This window comes from Chondrus crispus, genomic scaffold (assembly GCF_000350225.1).
Source record: "Chondrus crispus Stackhouse genomic scaffold, scaffold_79, whole genome shotgun sequence".
Taxonomy (NCBI): domain Eukaryota; phylum Rhodophyta; class Florideophyceae; order Gigartinales; family Gigartinaceae; genus Chondrus; species Chondrus crispus.
The window spans coordinates 317,544-332,344 of record NW_005178719.1 but is presented as its reverse complement, the minus strand read 5'-3'; the positions used below and the strand labels follow the sequence as shown (position 1 = coordinate 332,344).

Sequence of the window (14,801 nt, the reverse complement as noted above, 5' to 3'; positions counted from 1 at the left end):
TTTTCCCTTCTTCCGTTACATCCTTATCTTCCATACATCACAGAAATTGAATGTTTGTCCACCAGCCGTACTATGGCCATGAGCGGCACCAGATGGAAGGCAACTACCAACTATTGGCTGCGAAAGAATGCGAACCTACAAAAATATCTTCTTTGAGGCACTACCTCGATCTCCCCGCGTGCGCTGCACCTTTAAAGTCTTAGCATGTACCCTGATGTGCAATCATTCATCATAGAGATCCGAAACACCACAAACATCATCTAGTTTACAGTAGGTACGGCGCTGGGAGAGCTTTTTTCTGATTATTCATGAAGCAGTGAATACGAGTACCGAACTATGTCCCTGCGGACGTGGCCTTGAGAGCAACCTCACCCACACACACCACCAACTAGGGCGAATCTCGCAGTATAAAGCTAAAGCTCCTATTCTCTCACCTCTTATCCCATCCACTCTCACTGCCGACTACATCAGACTTCTCTTAATCGAAAGTGTCATGTTCAAGCTCATCGCAATTCTTGTGCTACTGATTTCCTTAGCTACCGCTGAAGACGGAGGTGGCTACAAGGATCTACTGGCCAAGGAATGGCCAGAAACTGAGAATTCTGGCAGACAGGCAGGCAGAGTTCCGTGTCGATGCCTCGCCGACAGGATCACAATCGGCTTCAGTACTTCTAATGAAGCGGCAGCAAGACTGTTTGCAGCGTCGTCCTGTGTATCTAGTTCCAGTTGCCCCTCGAACTTTCACTGCAGTAATTGCCCTACTCGGAATGTGTTGTGCGTTAAAATTACCGTCTACGGAGGGCGAATCTGGGTATGCAGAGCTGACTGCATCCAAGCTAAAAAGTCGTGCAGAAGAATTCCTAGGTAATTGAGCCCCTACCGATGATCAGCAACTTGAATGAATGATACCATGTCTTTCATCTTTAGGTTTCCTTTGGTTGTTTAATCAGGATGTCGTCCGTCGAGTAATAGACCGTGGTCGACTGATTGCTATGTTTGACGTAAATGTGAGATGTTGCATGCGTGTGGCTGTGACTTTGTCGACATGAAAGGGGCCGATCCTCTCTTCTTAAAGAAATGGATTTAGATGGCCTTTCACACCTCTATGATTCATTTCCAACTGGCCCCATGCAAAATGGACAAATCGCGTCTTATTGCTTGCACATGGTTAGTCACATGTCAGCATCAGGGGGGATTCTTATGTGTGCTACTGTATCCATTCTTCCTATTCCACGGAGGACACAATGCCATTTTTCACGAATCTCTGCGGGCCCTCCCACCACCTAATGCCATTTTTCACGATCTCTGCGCTCCTTCCCACCACTCCGTACACATAGTAACTTTATAAAATTATCTCTATGTGGTCGTCATGCGACAAACAACCACTCAACTCTGCATACCAGAACGTGCGCGCTGGCCGCAACGGTTTTCCCTTCTTCCGTTACATCCTTATCTTCCATACATCACAGAAATTGAATGTTTGTCCACCAGCCGTACTATGGCCATGAGCGGCACCAGATGGAAGGCAACTACCAACTATTGGCTGCGAAAGAATGCGAACCTACAAAAATATCTTCTTTGAGGCACTACCTCGATCTCCCCGCGTGCGCTGCACCTTTAAAGTCTTAGCATGTACCCTGATGTGCAATCATTCATCATAGAGATCCGAAACACCACAAACATCATCTAGTTTACAGTAGGTACGGCGCTGGGAGAGCTTTTTTCTGATTATTCATGTACTTAGCCCAGTATCAGAAGCATCCGATTAGTAGACGTCGAAAGGAGGTAACTCCTTTTCCTTTTCTGAAGGCGACGTTTGCGCATGATTTGTTTTAGACGAGGGATAATGCGATAGAGCAAGAATGGTATTCTTATTTGCAAATAGCTTTTCACAGTTTTCATTGGCACATTGACCTCTCCCCTTGAGGTAGTGCACTATACGGGTAGTGGACGGACTGCGCGACGATGGCCAAAATCCTCTCAACGGCATGTCCCCTTGCCACATTAAGCGCATACTGAAAAACAAACTTTTGATCTCATCTACTCCATACTGACTTGCTCTTTGTCGCGACTTCAACCACTGCACTCTCGCCCTTATCCTTCGCGTCCCAATTTGATTCTAATCGACATCGACATACGCTTCTTGATCGAAGGAGGGAACACCACTTCAACTATTCACAAAGGGCATGTTTACTTTAGGAGTGTAAATCCGGAACTCACTACCAAGTTACTTCTGGGGAACAGAGCACTGTGATGTTCTGGAAGTTTAAGTCAGCCACCACGCTGGTGGCTGGGAACTGCGGGTGTTTCCATCAATGCAACTTTTGCGGATAACCCTATTGCCGGAAGGGTTGTGCCTAGTGTCTAGACGACCGGCAATTTGCCTCATATGAGGTCAGGCTTGGCCTCATATGAGGCCGGGTTTTTTTTTGCAAAAATGTATACATTAAATCGAAATTTTATAAAATCAGTTTAGACACCATTTCTTTAACCAATATTCCCTCGGTAATAGCTTCCTGCAAAACATCGGGATAGCAGTTATGAATACACAGAAATACTAAGAATCTAATATAGTTTCAACAATCGGATGATATTTTAAACAGGCGTTTTGGTTTCGAAGATATCAACAAAAAACGTTTTGATGTTCTTTAAAAAAGCTTCTTCTTTAGGTATTCTCAAAAAGCCTGGAAAGGACGTGCAGATCTCACCAAGCTCCACCCTTCCAAAGCGCAGAAGTCAACTGCGGTGGCGAGAGTATCTTTTTCCTTTTTGTTCAGCTCGCACAAGTCGAGAAAAATTAAGTTGAAAAGTGACCTCATATGAGGTCAAATGGCCTCATATGAGGCCATTTGTCACCTAGACACTAGGTAAGTGTCCAATATTTGAAGCACAAGCATTAACGTTGCTTATAGTGTAAATTGTATCTTATATTCAGGGTTGAGAAAGGGGTATCTGACTCGCTCAAGAATAACCATTTAGCATAAAGCATGCCGACGGGGGTGTAAATGCCAATAAAATCAGTAGCACCTTCCCCCCTGGACCAGACTGGAAGCTCCCCACCTTGGGTAGCTCCCATGTATCTACGTCGCTACCTCGGATGCCTTTGCAATAAAAAATATCTCAACCGATGGAAATCCGACAAAGAAGCAGTTGTTCCCTAGATGGCAGAGACCAATTTCAAGCGAATACGAGATGCATGTGCTTGCTCCTCCCTTTTTCCATATCATAACGAACTCCCTTGTCGTGTCCCGTCTGTATGTGTTGTTCGTTTTACTCAGCAGGATGTTTTCCATCAGGTAAATAGACTCTGACGCTAAGTTTCCACAGGTTTGGTTGCAGTAAATGTTCGCTCTATTTTGTGCGTGATTGTGAAATGTGTCCGGAAGCAAAGATTTTTTGTTCTCCTAGAAAACCAGTGCCTGTAGAGGCCTTGCTCATCAAAAAGTATCTTTGCTTTATTTACAACTAGCCGCTGTTGGAATGTAAAATAGAGATATGCTTGCTTTGATGGTGGCGATGGTAGTCGTCAGTTCATCATCAGAGAACGAAACTTGAGGGGCTCGCTAGTCGGCAACTATGGATGTAGAACGTCCTTGTTTACCTGTCACATGCCCTCTCCGTGAATCAGGAAACTCTGTGCTCTCCTTCACTGGACGTCGGTGTCGTCTATCCCTACTTATACTGTACAGGCTGGAGACAGTCTGTCAGTATGAGTGCGGCCTGACACTCTGAACTTCAGAGTGTTGACACTTCAAGTTTTGTGAGAGCCCCCACTGTAAGACGCCATGATTCTGTCTTGTCTTCATTACAGCACGTCGCCGTTTGTCTTCATAATGTTGTTAAAAGTTTTAACAACAGTATGGAGACAAACGGCGCTGATCCAAAGCTACATTGGTTTTAAGTTAAAACCAATGTAGCTTTGGATCAGTGAGCGAAGATCGCAATTTGGGTTTGGACTCCAAACCCAAATTGCGAGCGCTACGAGGCGAAGGGGTGCTGATAGCGGACAGTGGCAAAGGACGCGTTTCAGAATAGGAGCTCAGCTACCGAAGACAGAAAGAGCAGGACAGCGGCATAAGTAATACGAGGAAATGAATTGCAGACAGGGAAATGCGTGGGAGAAAAAGCGGGGATGGTTCACAAGCCATGCGCGGCGGAATGCGAAGGTGGCAAAATGCGGCATTGGACACACGACGACTACGGACGCAATTCGTAGTAAGTTTTAGCCCGTTTCCAACGGACGCGAGGGCAGGCGGCAGCATAACACTTAAGCGGCAGTAGAGCATAGCCATGAAAGATAGACAGGCACAAGCCCAGCTTCTTTGCTGGCCTATTCGCCTTCCTCTTTATCGCCACAACCATCCCTGAACCTCTTTCCTCAGAACTATCATACCCACTCTGTAGCCGTAGACGTCCAGCAGCCGATCCCTTGCCCAATCATGACTAACCCTTTTTCAACTGTACAGTAGCTCCCCCCAGAAGCTTAATTTCTACGCTTAATTTCTACGCTACATCTTGCACGATTTTGCGGAACCCTCTTACATTGCAAAATGTATTACAGTGCAGGGGGGGTCGCGCAATAGTGCCACTTTGAGTAGTGCTTCCCACGCATTAGTGCTATGCAAAACGCCTTGGCACGGTTATCATACTTCCTACACGTGTTCATACACGTGTGCCCGCTGCACATGTCGCACAGCCCGTAGCCCCGCATCACGCACAGCGGGCACGGGATCTGCTGCTTGACTTTGGCAGAGAACATCTGGGCGGGGCGCCGCAGGGAGGGAGGGGTAGAGCGAGTGCAAGGGAGAGAGCGGACAGGGGGGGAGGCAGGGACGTTCGCAGCTGTCGCCTATTGAGAGGTACAGTAGAATTCCGCTTCAAAGCCTGGCATCTCTGATCGCTCGCTTCAAACAGGACATGTCCTGTTTGATGCGAGCGATCAGACACAACTGTATGTAAATGATTGTGTTTTGGCGCTTTCAGTATAGTGCCATTCACGCAATAGTGCCATATGTCGAGGTCTGTTCCGGTATAGCACTATTGCGTGGGACCCCCTGTCCATGGAAAGAAGATTACTGCTCCGTTGCTCATGCCATTACAATACCGTTGTACGTTACGGCACCGTTACGGTATACAACTTGTATTGTATCGAGGGTTGACTGCCCAATGCAGCGTCCTATTCTACTACACGTGTACAGGGGGGGACGCACAATAGTGCCGCTTTTGTTACTGCCACACAATGATTAGTGCCGCCCAAGATTGGCAGACACGTGTCGTGCCACGTGTCACTGACGACGTCGTCACCTCCCTCTCTGGCAGGGTTGTGCGGATCTTTGGAGAGTCTGGGTGTGGAGTACGATGTGAGCAATGCTTTATCACATTTGAGGTCTGCGAAACGAGCCTTTTTGGAAGCTAGAGGCATGAGAGCGAGGGTCGGAAACAACAACAGACTTTAATTACAGAGTTTTGGACTGGCAATGGTTCACACAACTGATCACTGCCGCTCCAGATTAGCGCTGTTTTTTTGAGTATTCACACAGGGCGGCACTAATGCGTAGGGTCCACTGTACAAAAAAAATCTACCTTCGCCACACAATGCAACGTATCTGTAAGCACTAAACGCCAGTAACCACGCTTCTCTGCTCTGAAAACCGCGACGCAATCCGCGTATCTGTCGACATGTACACAACCTGGAGCACTCGCCATGATATATGCACAGGTACGATAGAAAAGGACCGCCACACGACATGCATGCATTTTTTATACTACTGGCGTTTCTTCTTTTTCCGATCGCATGTAGCTGTTTCGGTTGAATTTTGCTGCTTGTAAGTCTCGTTTTCGTGCAGCAGACTATTTCTACCAGAGGAAATTTATGAGGGAGAATCGGGATCAGCTATCTTTCGCGATAGTTTTCAGGTCGATAGCATAACGAAGAGGTATGCCTTAACGACGGCAAGAAAACCGGTCTTGTAAGTACACACTGAGTTGTGGGGGATCAGAGAGTTGTCATGTAGACAAAAGGTTTGACCCACACCTGGTATCCAGGCCCGCCTTTAGATTCATGCTTCAGAAGTACCGGTGTTTTTTTGGGGGGTTTGCTGCGGAGTTTTCGTATAGAAAGAATGGTTAGAAGGGGCCCTCAACCGATTTCCCCGCGCCAAGTACCTTCTGGATATAGATACTCCACTTGAGGGTGTTTTGTGCTGCGGAGGAAATTTTTTATGCATATTAGTTTCAATGCTCCAGCGTTCCTCATTGTTCGTTGCTTGATCCTTAACTGTTACATGAAATGGAACTTGGAGTGAAGACTGGAGAATGGGATGAATGAAATTACTTTTTGAAGAACATTATAGAGGTCTGAGCAACAACCAAAGTGTAGTTACACAAGCGTAGTTCGTAACCCGTCAAACGGACGGGACAGAAACAAGAGTAACACTCTCGTCGGGGGGGGGGGGGGGAGGGGTGGCAGCGCAGGGTGGCAGCGCAAACGGCGCTGACGTATTCGGAGTGTTGGACTTGAAGTAAAGCTTGTGGGGTTTATGTTGGTAAGTTAAAGATGTCCCCTCTTCACTAAACGTAGGGGAATGGCATCCTACTTATACTATCTTCGAAAGGGAACTACGGAGTAACAAAAGGTTGCACGATAAACAACAACTGGGAACGAGAGTAAAACCACTCTCCTCGGTGGTTGCATGCGGTGAACAAGAATCATAGACGTAATAATGTCGCCTGTCACCTCTCTTTCTCTATTTCTTGGCGAACATGCCGCATTGTATTCACACAAAGAGCACCTTCAACGATCAGATTCCAAAAATTGCCGTGTACAATATCTGGCTAGATTTCAAGCACTGTCCTCCCCCCTATGAACGTCTATACTTTATTCTTGGTACAGGTCATGTTATGCGTTTGCAGACCCTGCCGCATAGACAGGATTCGATACGAGTGCTACCTAGAAAAGATGAATTTCGTTCCAGAGCAATATACTGTACCTGCGGCAGGTCATACACGTCCTCCCCTCCGTCTTGGAGCGTTGCTCGGTCTAGGTCTATTACTTCCCAGTTCTCTCTTCAGCTTCCTGGTAGCCCTGTCAATTCTGTCGTTCAACTTCATTAGCGCATTCGAGCTCGTCACCACATTGGCCTTGGCCACATCTCTCTTTCTCTTTGCCAGTGCCACGGCCTCTTCACCATCAAAATCGCTTGTGCAAACTGTACTGAGAAACTCCAAATCCTCACTGACGAGCTCACAGACTTCCCGGTTGAGCCTTTCAAACCTCTTCTTCGGGCACTGGCGAATAAACCTCTTCACATTCCGGTCGCATAGCACGCTGACGCGTAGCCACCTGCGTGCAAATTCGAGGTTGTCCACACGTCTCCGCAATTCTGCTTGCGCCTTCCGTAGTTCCCTCCGGAATTCGGGGAGCCGCTCCGTTAAACCGGTGATTGTGCGCTGCAGATCGCGGATGCGACGACGACGTCCGGGGGCGGTTTGACGCAGGCGCACGGTGATGGAGGATTCCACTAGCGCATCGGCGGATTGTCGGGAGAGCTCGTCCGCGAGACGCAACGCTGATGCGACCTCGGGTGGTGCGCTTGCGGCTTCGTGGACTGATGCTCGCGATGTGGTTGCAAGGACGATGAGGGAGAGGAGGGCAAAGACCACCATCGAAGGGAGGGGGATACCCATCTTGGGAAAGAGGGCGTTGATTGTGCGGTGATGGTGATCAAGGGGTATCGGTGTTAACAGTCACGTCTGCTGACAGCGTGTGAGGGCGCAGCGAAGAACGAAGTCGTTTAAATACCGAAGTTCAGCGTGAGCACAAAATGGTTGTCTGGAAGGAATTGAATAAGTGAGTGCCGCCCTGGAACAGCCAAGAAAGCTCACGCTACGCATCTGTAAAGCAAGAAAGGCGCGCAGGGCATCGATGGGCGAAGGTTGCTTAGGCAGACAAGTGTGTGCGTATAGGTTTATTCTGTTGAAGCGTGAGATGTGATAAGTACAGTGCTCTGTGTGAAAGTGCGGTCACGCGAATATTGATGTAGTGACGATTAATAGCAGTGTGTTGGACGAGGCCGTGCGTAAAGTTATCATGGAATGGGGACAGACAACGGAGAGTTACGGATGAAAGCGGAGTGTAATGAAGTGGAGCAAGTACGCGGTGTGGCTACGTCACGAGTGCAACAGTGGGAGAATGAAGAGGTCTTACTGTACAAGACGTGACTTTCCGGATGCTTGTAAACAAAGTTTCTATTTCGGCTGGGGCGAGGGAGCGGGCGGGGTGACATGCTGACAGAGGAAAGGGAGCGCGGTGGGTGGTATCTGTTGGACTCGTAGACCATTGACGAATGATCAAGGATAAGCATGCGACGGACTGTTTTGACGACGAGGCAAGGAGTTGTCCGCAGGACCAGAAAAACAAACTGTAGAAACGCGCTTGGCATCCACAAGACGCTTGCATCCCTCGTGGACATGTATAGAATAGATGGCATTGTGAGAGTGGACGCCTCTTTCCTTGGAGGATAGGCCAACAACGGTAAGGTCTGGATGTTCCAAGGGAAGCGAAGGGTCGAGAACGAGGCGTAGATTCTGCGTTTCTTGCTGCGGCTGTGTTCGCACTGAGATGCTCTGTTGAAGCAAGAACGAAATGTACCGGTAGAGGTGGCTGCCATGAAGTCGAAACAGTCCGAAGAGGCTGAGAGTGGTGACAGGGGCTGGGACGGGGAGGCGCGAACATGCAGGGCGGTCCTTTGCGCATGCGTCGCAATGCTGATTTTATTCAAAACAGTTTGTCACACTCCCACGTGTGCGATGTGATATGCTCGGGCTGAATGTGGCCCTTTCTCTTTTATACATACAACAAACGCTGCATCGTTCTTGACGCAAGAAAATAGAGGGAGGGAGGGTTGAAAATAATCTCTAGTTTTGGTACTCTCACGCGATATCCCGTTATCCCTTATAGATAGAGAGTAGGTACAGTATACCGTAAAAGGGGTGAGGCAACAGACCGCAAGTGCAGTAGGGTGGAAGACGTTGGCGGAGATACGAAAAAGCCATCCTTTGTGACATCGAGAAGTGTTACTTGCCCACAGTCAGTTGCGGAAAGCATCTGCAATCCAGTCTCAGTCCACAGGCGCGTTCTTTACCTTACGCGGACTAAAGAAAGCAATACATGTACAGCACAGGAATTGCAGCACAGTACCATTACGGATAAAGCTTCCAGGCGGTTGGTCGCGATCATTCTCGTTTGGCGCCTCACAAGGCACATGCAACCTGTGCATGCAGATAATGTTAAAGACTATCGTAAAGGATATCTCGTACTGCGTTATGTTCGACTTCACGTCACCATATCCTCTGCTCCTACAGTATTTGTACCGCTAGGTAGTCTACTGTATTGCCTGTCCGAGTCTACCCCGCGTACTATCTGCAAATGTCACCTATAGAATTCTGAATTTGGCGCGACTGTCATGAATGAACGTACAGCAGATCCGGCGCTCCCGCGACTGCCATGTTGATAGCGTGGGAGAAGAAGAAGCAATTGACACCTTGACGTCAAATAGTTACACTACGAAGGGCACAGTACGCGGGGACGTTGTCGATTACAGTACAGGCCAACCCAACAGCCTCCTGTGCGCATCTCACGAAACCACGCGTCCACTGCAGTCGCAACCCTTTGCATCCGCAGGAGAACCGCCGCGCTTCTTCCAACCGCGACCATCTAAGCGCGTTTGAGCAATGCAGTATCCCGTTTCGCACGCGGCAAGTCCGGTACCTAGCCCTCTCGCGCTACCCACAAGGACAAATCCGGCAACGGCAATCCCTTCCACCCGCGCTTACCGTCGTGCGCAACAGACACATCGAATGGCGCGGCGCCAACTACGCCTTCTTCGCGTTCCATTTTTACCTGCCCCCCCCCCCCCCCCCCCCCCCCCCTGACACTGTCGTCATGGGGTGGGGTGCCGTGCTGCTGTACGACGGCGTCTGCGGGATTGCCAAACATATGCAACAGTGACAACTGCCATCTCACGAAGGTGAGCCCGTCTTTTGGAAGGTCGGCAAGGCTTGGGTGACGACGTCACGGCGGTTGAAAGATATTTCGCCCGCTGTCTGACGAGACTACAGTGCGCGAAGTTAGAATAAATACAGTCCTCAATACGACGTGAACATGTGCTTTTATTGTAACACGTGCCGCACCGGCATGTGTCCGGCATGAACGTACAGCTTACTGTCAAGACGACTTTTCGGTGCCGGCGTCAAACAAAGCAAAGGTGTCGATCAAATAAGGCCTTGGGTTGGTGCGCGGTCTCCTCGTCACCGGACGAGGGGAGTTGCTCACGAGAGCAGCGCGATGACGAAGTTGCGGCAATGGCACAAACAACTTTTTATTCTTGGGTTTTCTCTTTTTCTCTCTCTTTCTGGCGACATCTACCTCCTTTCTATAAAGATCTAGCAGCGCTGTCAGTAGTGTCTGTTTGTAGTGAAAAACAGTATCAGGCTCTTGACCTTTCGCAAGTCTTCTTCTAACTCCATAGGACATCTTTTTCTCTTCCCCAAATCCCTACTGTCTCGCTTCATTCTAAAGAGGAATTTCATAATTGTAGTGCAGCCCTGAAGGATCGCAGGATCAGAAACGGATCAACGATCTGGTTCTTGATGGAATTAATTCAACTTGTCGTAGCTTCATCGACAAAAGGGAAGCATTTCTGCCAACTTTTCATGAAGACGGCCTGCATACACCACCGTACAATAACTTTCGGGTGGCATTATGAGCTCGAGAGTGCTTGGAAAGTAAAAGACAGCAATAAAGGCTGCCAAGGCTGAACAACTACTCTGCAGAGGACGCATGCCGCGAGCGCGCCGAGACGCGGCGAGGCCATATCTTCACACACGACTCGTCTACGTTAGATCGCCCACGCACTCCGCGCAAGAGCGTGTACGCACCTCCTCCATACGCCACCGAGCACTGTCCCACGCGCCCACGCGCCCTACTTCTCATCGCACGCGCCGCGGCTGCGCGGGCAGGACGCTTCATTTCCGCAGAGAAAGGTGGACCGCTTCGCGCCTCCCCCGTGGATGACGCAGAGGCCGGCGCCGTGGGATCTGGTGTCGTGACCATGCGCGGGGCGCGGCTCGCAGGGTGGAACGGGCGGCGGACGCAGTTCGTGCGGGTTTGGTGTAATGAAAGAATGGGAAGGTTGTTTCTCTTGGTGGGGCAGAGAAGTAGCAGTGGGACGGACAGAGAAGTACCAGCGCCTCGTTCGTTGTGTCATCTACCGCGTTGAGTGTGCGCTGGGCCGAGGGCGTGGCGGGGCGTGCTCGCGGCGAGGCTCCTGCCGCTTCGCGTGCGTGCGCTTGGAGGAGGAGGAGGAGGACGGGCTTCTGTGGCGGCGTGGACAGCCTGGAGGAGCACGGATGCAGTTCACCTCGCAGTGTATCGCTGGGAGAGGCGCGCCACATTCCCGCAGCGCGCACACGTCACCGGTGCGCACGGGGGGGGGCGGAAACCGCACGGGCACGTCCGGACGGGGGTGGCGATGGCCCGTTGCGGGATGCCGGAGGTGTAGGGCGAGGTTGATCGCTCTTTACGTTGGCCTCTCTACGTCGGCGTCTACGTTTTGAAGGCGCATTTTTTACAGCGTAGATGTTTTGGTGGGGTGCATGCGTGCCTTGCGAAATTGCGAGCAAAAGCAGGGCGGTTTGTTGTTCCTCTTTCGAACAGCTTGTTCGATCTTCTCCGAATTGCAGCACGATGGTTGGTGGCTGTGTGCGGCATGCTTTGTGCGACATGCGTTGTGCGACATGCGTTGTGCGACATGCGTTGTGCGACATGCTTTGTGAACATGTTGACGTGCGGGATTATGCAGGTGAAAGAGGTCCGGTAATGTTTCTCATGTTTCTCTCTCAGTCAGCCACCTTCCTTCCCCGCCTAGTAAGGATTACAGTTCTGATCCGATCGACAACTCTCAGGGCCGTTCCTAAGAGCAACCCCACCGCGTCGATTCTATTGCCAGATAGAAATGAAACGTGTACGCTGACTATTCGCCGGCTGCACGAATAGATTTTTGTGGCGAATCGTCAATCTATTCGTGTGGATTCTATTCGCGTCAAAAACCCCCAACGCATATTTGCAACTCTATCGCTGAATGCTCGTGCGGACAGCGGCGAGACGTCACACATCGTCTGCGAAGAGGCGAAGGAGGCACATTTGGCTGGAACTCGGCTCACACGCTTATCTATTCATCGGATAGAACGTTTTTGGAATCTATCGGCGCTCGGATAGATTCCGAAATGGTTCTACTGTATTCGATTTCGGAAAGCGATAGAATTGCGCGGTGGGGTTGAAAATCGTGAGCAGAAATTCTATTGATCAAATAGATGGTGCGGGGTGGGGTTGCTCTAAGGTACTTTGAGTCCTCGGTTATCAGGGGTGTCTTATCAAGGCCTTATGGGCACCCAAATCAGGATGAAGAACCCGCTTGTTAGCCTGCACAGGTTAGAAGAAGGGAGAGAAGATCCTGCTAATTCACGACACGGTGCCACTCGATGTCGAACTCACTGTCACCAAAGCTAGGAAGGGGTACGGCACCATGGCGGGGACACTGTTCGCTTTCACCAACGTCCCCATAAGATACTCCAGATCGAAGATTACACACGTCGTCCCAACTGCGCACGAAGACATCGCAGAAGAGATGAGACACCTTATAAGTACTGCGAGCACCACTAGAGGAATATTCAGGTTGGAACTGCACGGGGGCTTGGACAGTTGCAAAGACATGGGATCGGCACATTCACGTCTCGACGACGTGCTGCATGGACACCGATTGGATGTCTTTAATACCAAGCATAGTAGGTAGGACCGCCGATTACATATGGATTGGGCAGTGAAGAGGCTAATTTCCCGTTGTGCCCGAACTGCTTAGAGTATGGGCTGGATAATACCATGTCCAGCATATGTGCGGCTGCTACTTATCGAATCCACAGAGGGAGGGAGCGAACTTGGAGAGGTCCAACTCTCGGGATGAAAGAGTCCGACTCCGGACGCTGCATCCTAGTTTGCGATAGTATCCAGGATGCGTTCCGAACCGTGCTGGCGGCACTTAAAGCTGCTAGGGGGCGGCGGGATGTGCTCGTAGGAACAATATATGACGGTCCTGAAAGGGACGCAATTGCTGAAGAAAAGGGACGACAACAGTATGGCGAAATGAAGGCTGGTCCTCAATATCTCTTCGCCACTACGACCGACTCAAGGTGAACGTGTTAACCCTCTGCCCTCCCAGTCTTCTCCGTGACAGTGTGTAGCATCGGCCCCTGGGCCCAACGCGGACGGGATCTCTCAACAAAAGAAGTCCTGCGCCCTCCGGCGATCTGTGGTGAAATGGATTGCTTTCGAATCGAATCGAGGAAGCTCCTCGCGACGCGGCGAGCTTCCGGTCCTACAGTCCTTCGCCCGCGAAGCAAGCTGTTCCCCTGCAGCGACAAAAATGAACGCGATGCGCGGGGGCATTGATATCGGGTGTGAAGGCGACGAATTGAGAGACGCGAGCAAAAAGACTTTACTAAACACTGGCCAAAAGCGCGCGCGGCATCACTGTACGCACTGGTCCGGCGGCGGCATGGATCTCTCTGCGAGCTGCACAAGGCGCAAACCCAAACAGTCAGTACGGTTCCGCGCTCGCTGCCGCGCGAGAAAGAAGGCCCCGGGCAACCTACCTCTGGCGGGGGCGGGACGTTGCGCTGGTACGAGCTACTGCCCGGCTGGTAGATGGGGATGTACGGCTCGGGGTGTCTGTGTCTCATGAGCTCCTGCATGCCCTTGTCGACGAGGAAGCGGCCCTCGGTGAGGCTCTTGGCCGCGTTGGCGCGGAAGCGGGCCTGGATCTTGGCGGCGTCCGCGGTCCACAGCTCGTAGTCGATCGCCCAGTCGCGGCTGGTGCGCAGCGACGCGCGGTAGAGGCGCGTGACCTTGTGCGCGTGCGAGAGACCCGCTTCCCACGCGCCCGCGCGCGCGGCGGGCATCGAGGCGGTCGCGCCCATCGACGGGGGAGCGGCGGTATGGCGTGGCGAAACGTGGGGGGGGAAGGCGGACGCGGGGGGAGTGGGATGGATCGGCGTTGGGCAAGGCGAGCTGGCCGGGAGGGTCAAGTTGGGTGTGTGGTCTGGCAAGTTACGGGTTTGTGGGGATAGGTGTACCAGTGTCCACGGAAACAGGTGTACGACGTGTCTTCGTGTGCATGTGTACACGTGTTCAACGTTTAAATTCAACGTCCACGGAGCCGTCCGCCAGGTCTACGCGCCTGGGCGACTATGAGGGTAGCCTGTTACACGTGGCAATGTCAGGAGCCACGGGGAAAGTGCTTTCGCTCCTCAAATAACTAAAAAAAACGATAACCGAATTCTTGTCACATCTCAGACATGAGACCTGCAAAATGCGCGAGCACCCAATTTGACCGCGCACCTTAAACGGCTTCTTCATCATCTTCCCACATCATCTTCCCACATCATCTTCCCACATCATCACCCCACACAGTCATCATTCCTCCATCTGCGCCTTTCTGACCTCCCTACGCCCCTCCGCCCCTCCGCCCCCTCCCCGTCCCCCTTCTCTCACTCCCAGACATGGTCTTCCGCTGGCTCTTCGGCGGCAGCTCCAACTCGCCGTCCTCGGACCCCCCCGCGCCTCCCTCCAACTCATCCGACGATTTCTCCCCGCCGGACGAGGCCGGGGCCTCTGCCGCGCCACTGGGCCCTGGCGACTCCACGCCGGCGGTGGCGCCTTTCCCCACGCGCGTGCCGCTGACGGCCAT

General features: G+C 51.3%; 7 protein-coding genes; 5 read left to right on the top strand and 2 right to left on the bottom strand.

Annotated features, from left to right (window-relative positions):
- Nucleotides 1-493: 493 nt before the first annotated feature.
- On the top strand, nucleotides 494-1,044 carry CHC_T00007583001 (hypothetical protein). XM_005711241.1 is given in 2 exon segments: nucleotides 494-868; nucleotides 869-1,044. The coding sequence occupies 1 exon segment, from the start codon at nucleotides 494-496 to the stop codon at nucleotides 866-868; it is 375 nt and encodes a 124-aa protein (XP_005711298.1). The 3' UTR covers nucleotides 869-1,044.
- A 5,818-nt stretch (nucleotides 1,045-6,862) lies between these two features.
- Nucleotides 6,863-7,492, top strand: CHC_T00007582001 (hypothetical protein). Its single transcript, XM_005711240.1, has one exon. It carries the CDS (start codon nucleotides 6,863-6,865, stop codon nucleotides 7,490-7,492), a length of 630 nt encoding a protein of 209 aa, XP_005711297.1.
- A 3,533-nt stretch (nucleotides 7,493-11,025) lies between these two features.
- On the bottom strand, nucleotides 11,026-11,454 carry CHC_T00007581001 (hypothetical protein). The gene has a single exon (XM_005711239.1). The coding sequence runs from the start codon at nucleotides 11,452-11,454 to the stop codon at nucleotides 11,026-11,028; it is 429 nt and encodes a 142-aa protein (XP_005711296.1).
- Nucleotides 11,455-12,442: 988 nt separating this feature from the next.
- Nucleotides 12,443-12,568, top strand: CHC_T00007580001 (hypothetical protein). The gene has a single exon (XM_005711238.1). It carries the CDS (start codon nucleotides 12,443-12,445, stop codon nucleotides 12,566-12,568), a length of 126 nt encoding a protein of 41 aa, XP_005711295.1.
- Nucleotides 12,569-12,584: 16 nt separating this feature from the next.
- Nucleotides 12,585-12,851, top strand: CHC_T00007579001 (hypothetical protein). Its single transcript, XM_005711237.1, has one exon. The coding sequence runs from the start codon at nucleotides 12,585-12,587 to the stop codon at nucleotides 12,849-12,851; it is 267 nt and encodes an 88-aa protein (XP_005711294.1).
- Nucleotides 12,852-12,937: 86 nt separating this feature from the next.
- Nucleotides 12,938-13,249, top strand: CHC_T00007578001 (hypothetical protein). Its single transcript, XM_005711236.1, has one exon. It carries the CDS (start codon nucleotides 12,938-12,940, stop codon nucleotides 13,247-13,249), a length of 312 nt encoding a protein of 103 aa, XP_005711293.1.
- A 5-nt stretch (nucleotides 13,250-13,254) lies between these two features.
- Nucleotides 13,255-14,013, bottom strand: CHC_T00007577001 (hypothetical protein). Its single transcript, XM_005711235.1, has 3 exons — nucleotides 13,980-14,013; nucleotides 13,708-13,783; nucleotides 13,255-13,627 (listed from the first exon to the last, which is right to left on the bottom strand). Exons 1-3 carry the CDS (start codon nucleotides 14,011-14,013, stop codon nucleotides 13,255-13,257), a joined length of 483 nt encoding a protein of 160 aa, XP_005711292.1.
- Between the last annotated feature and the right edge of the window lie 788 nt (nucleotides 14,014-14,801).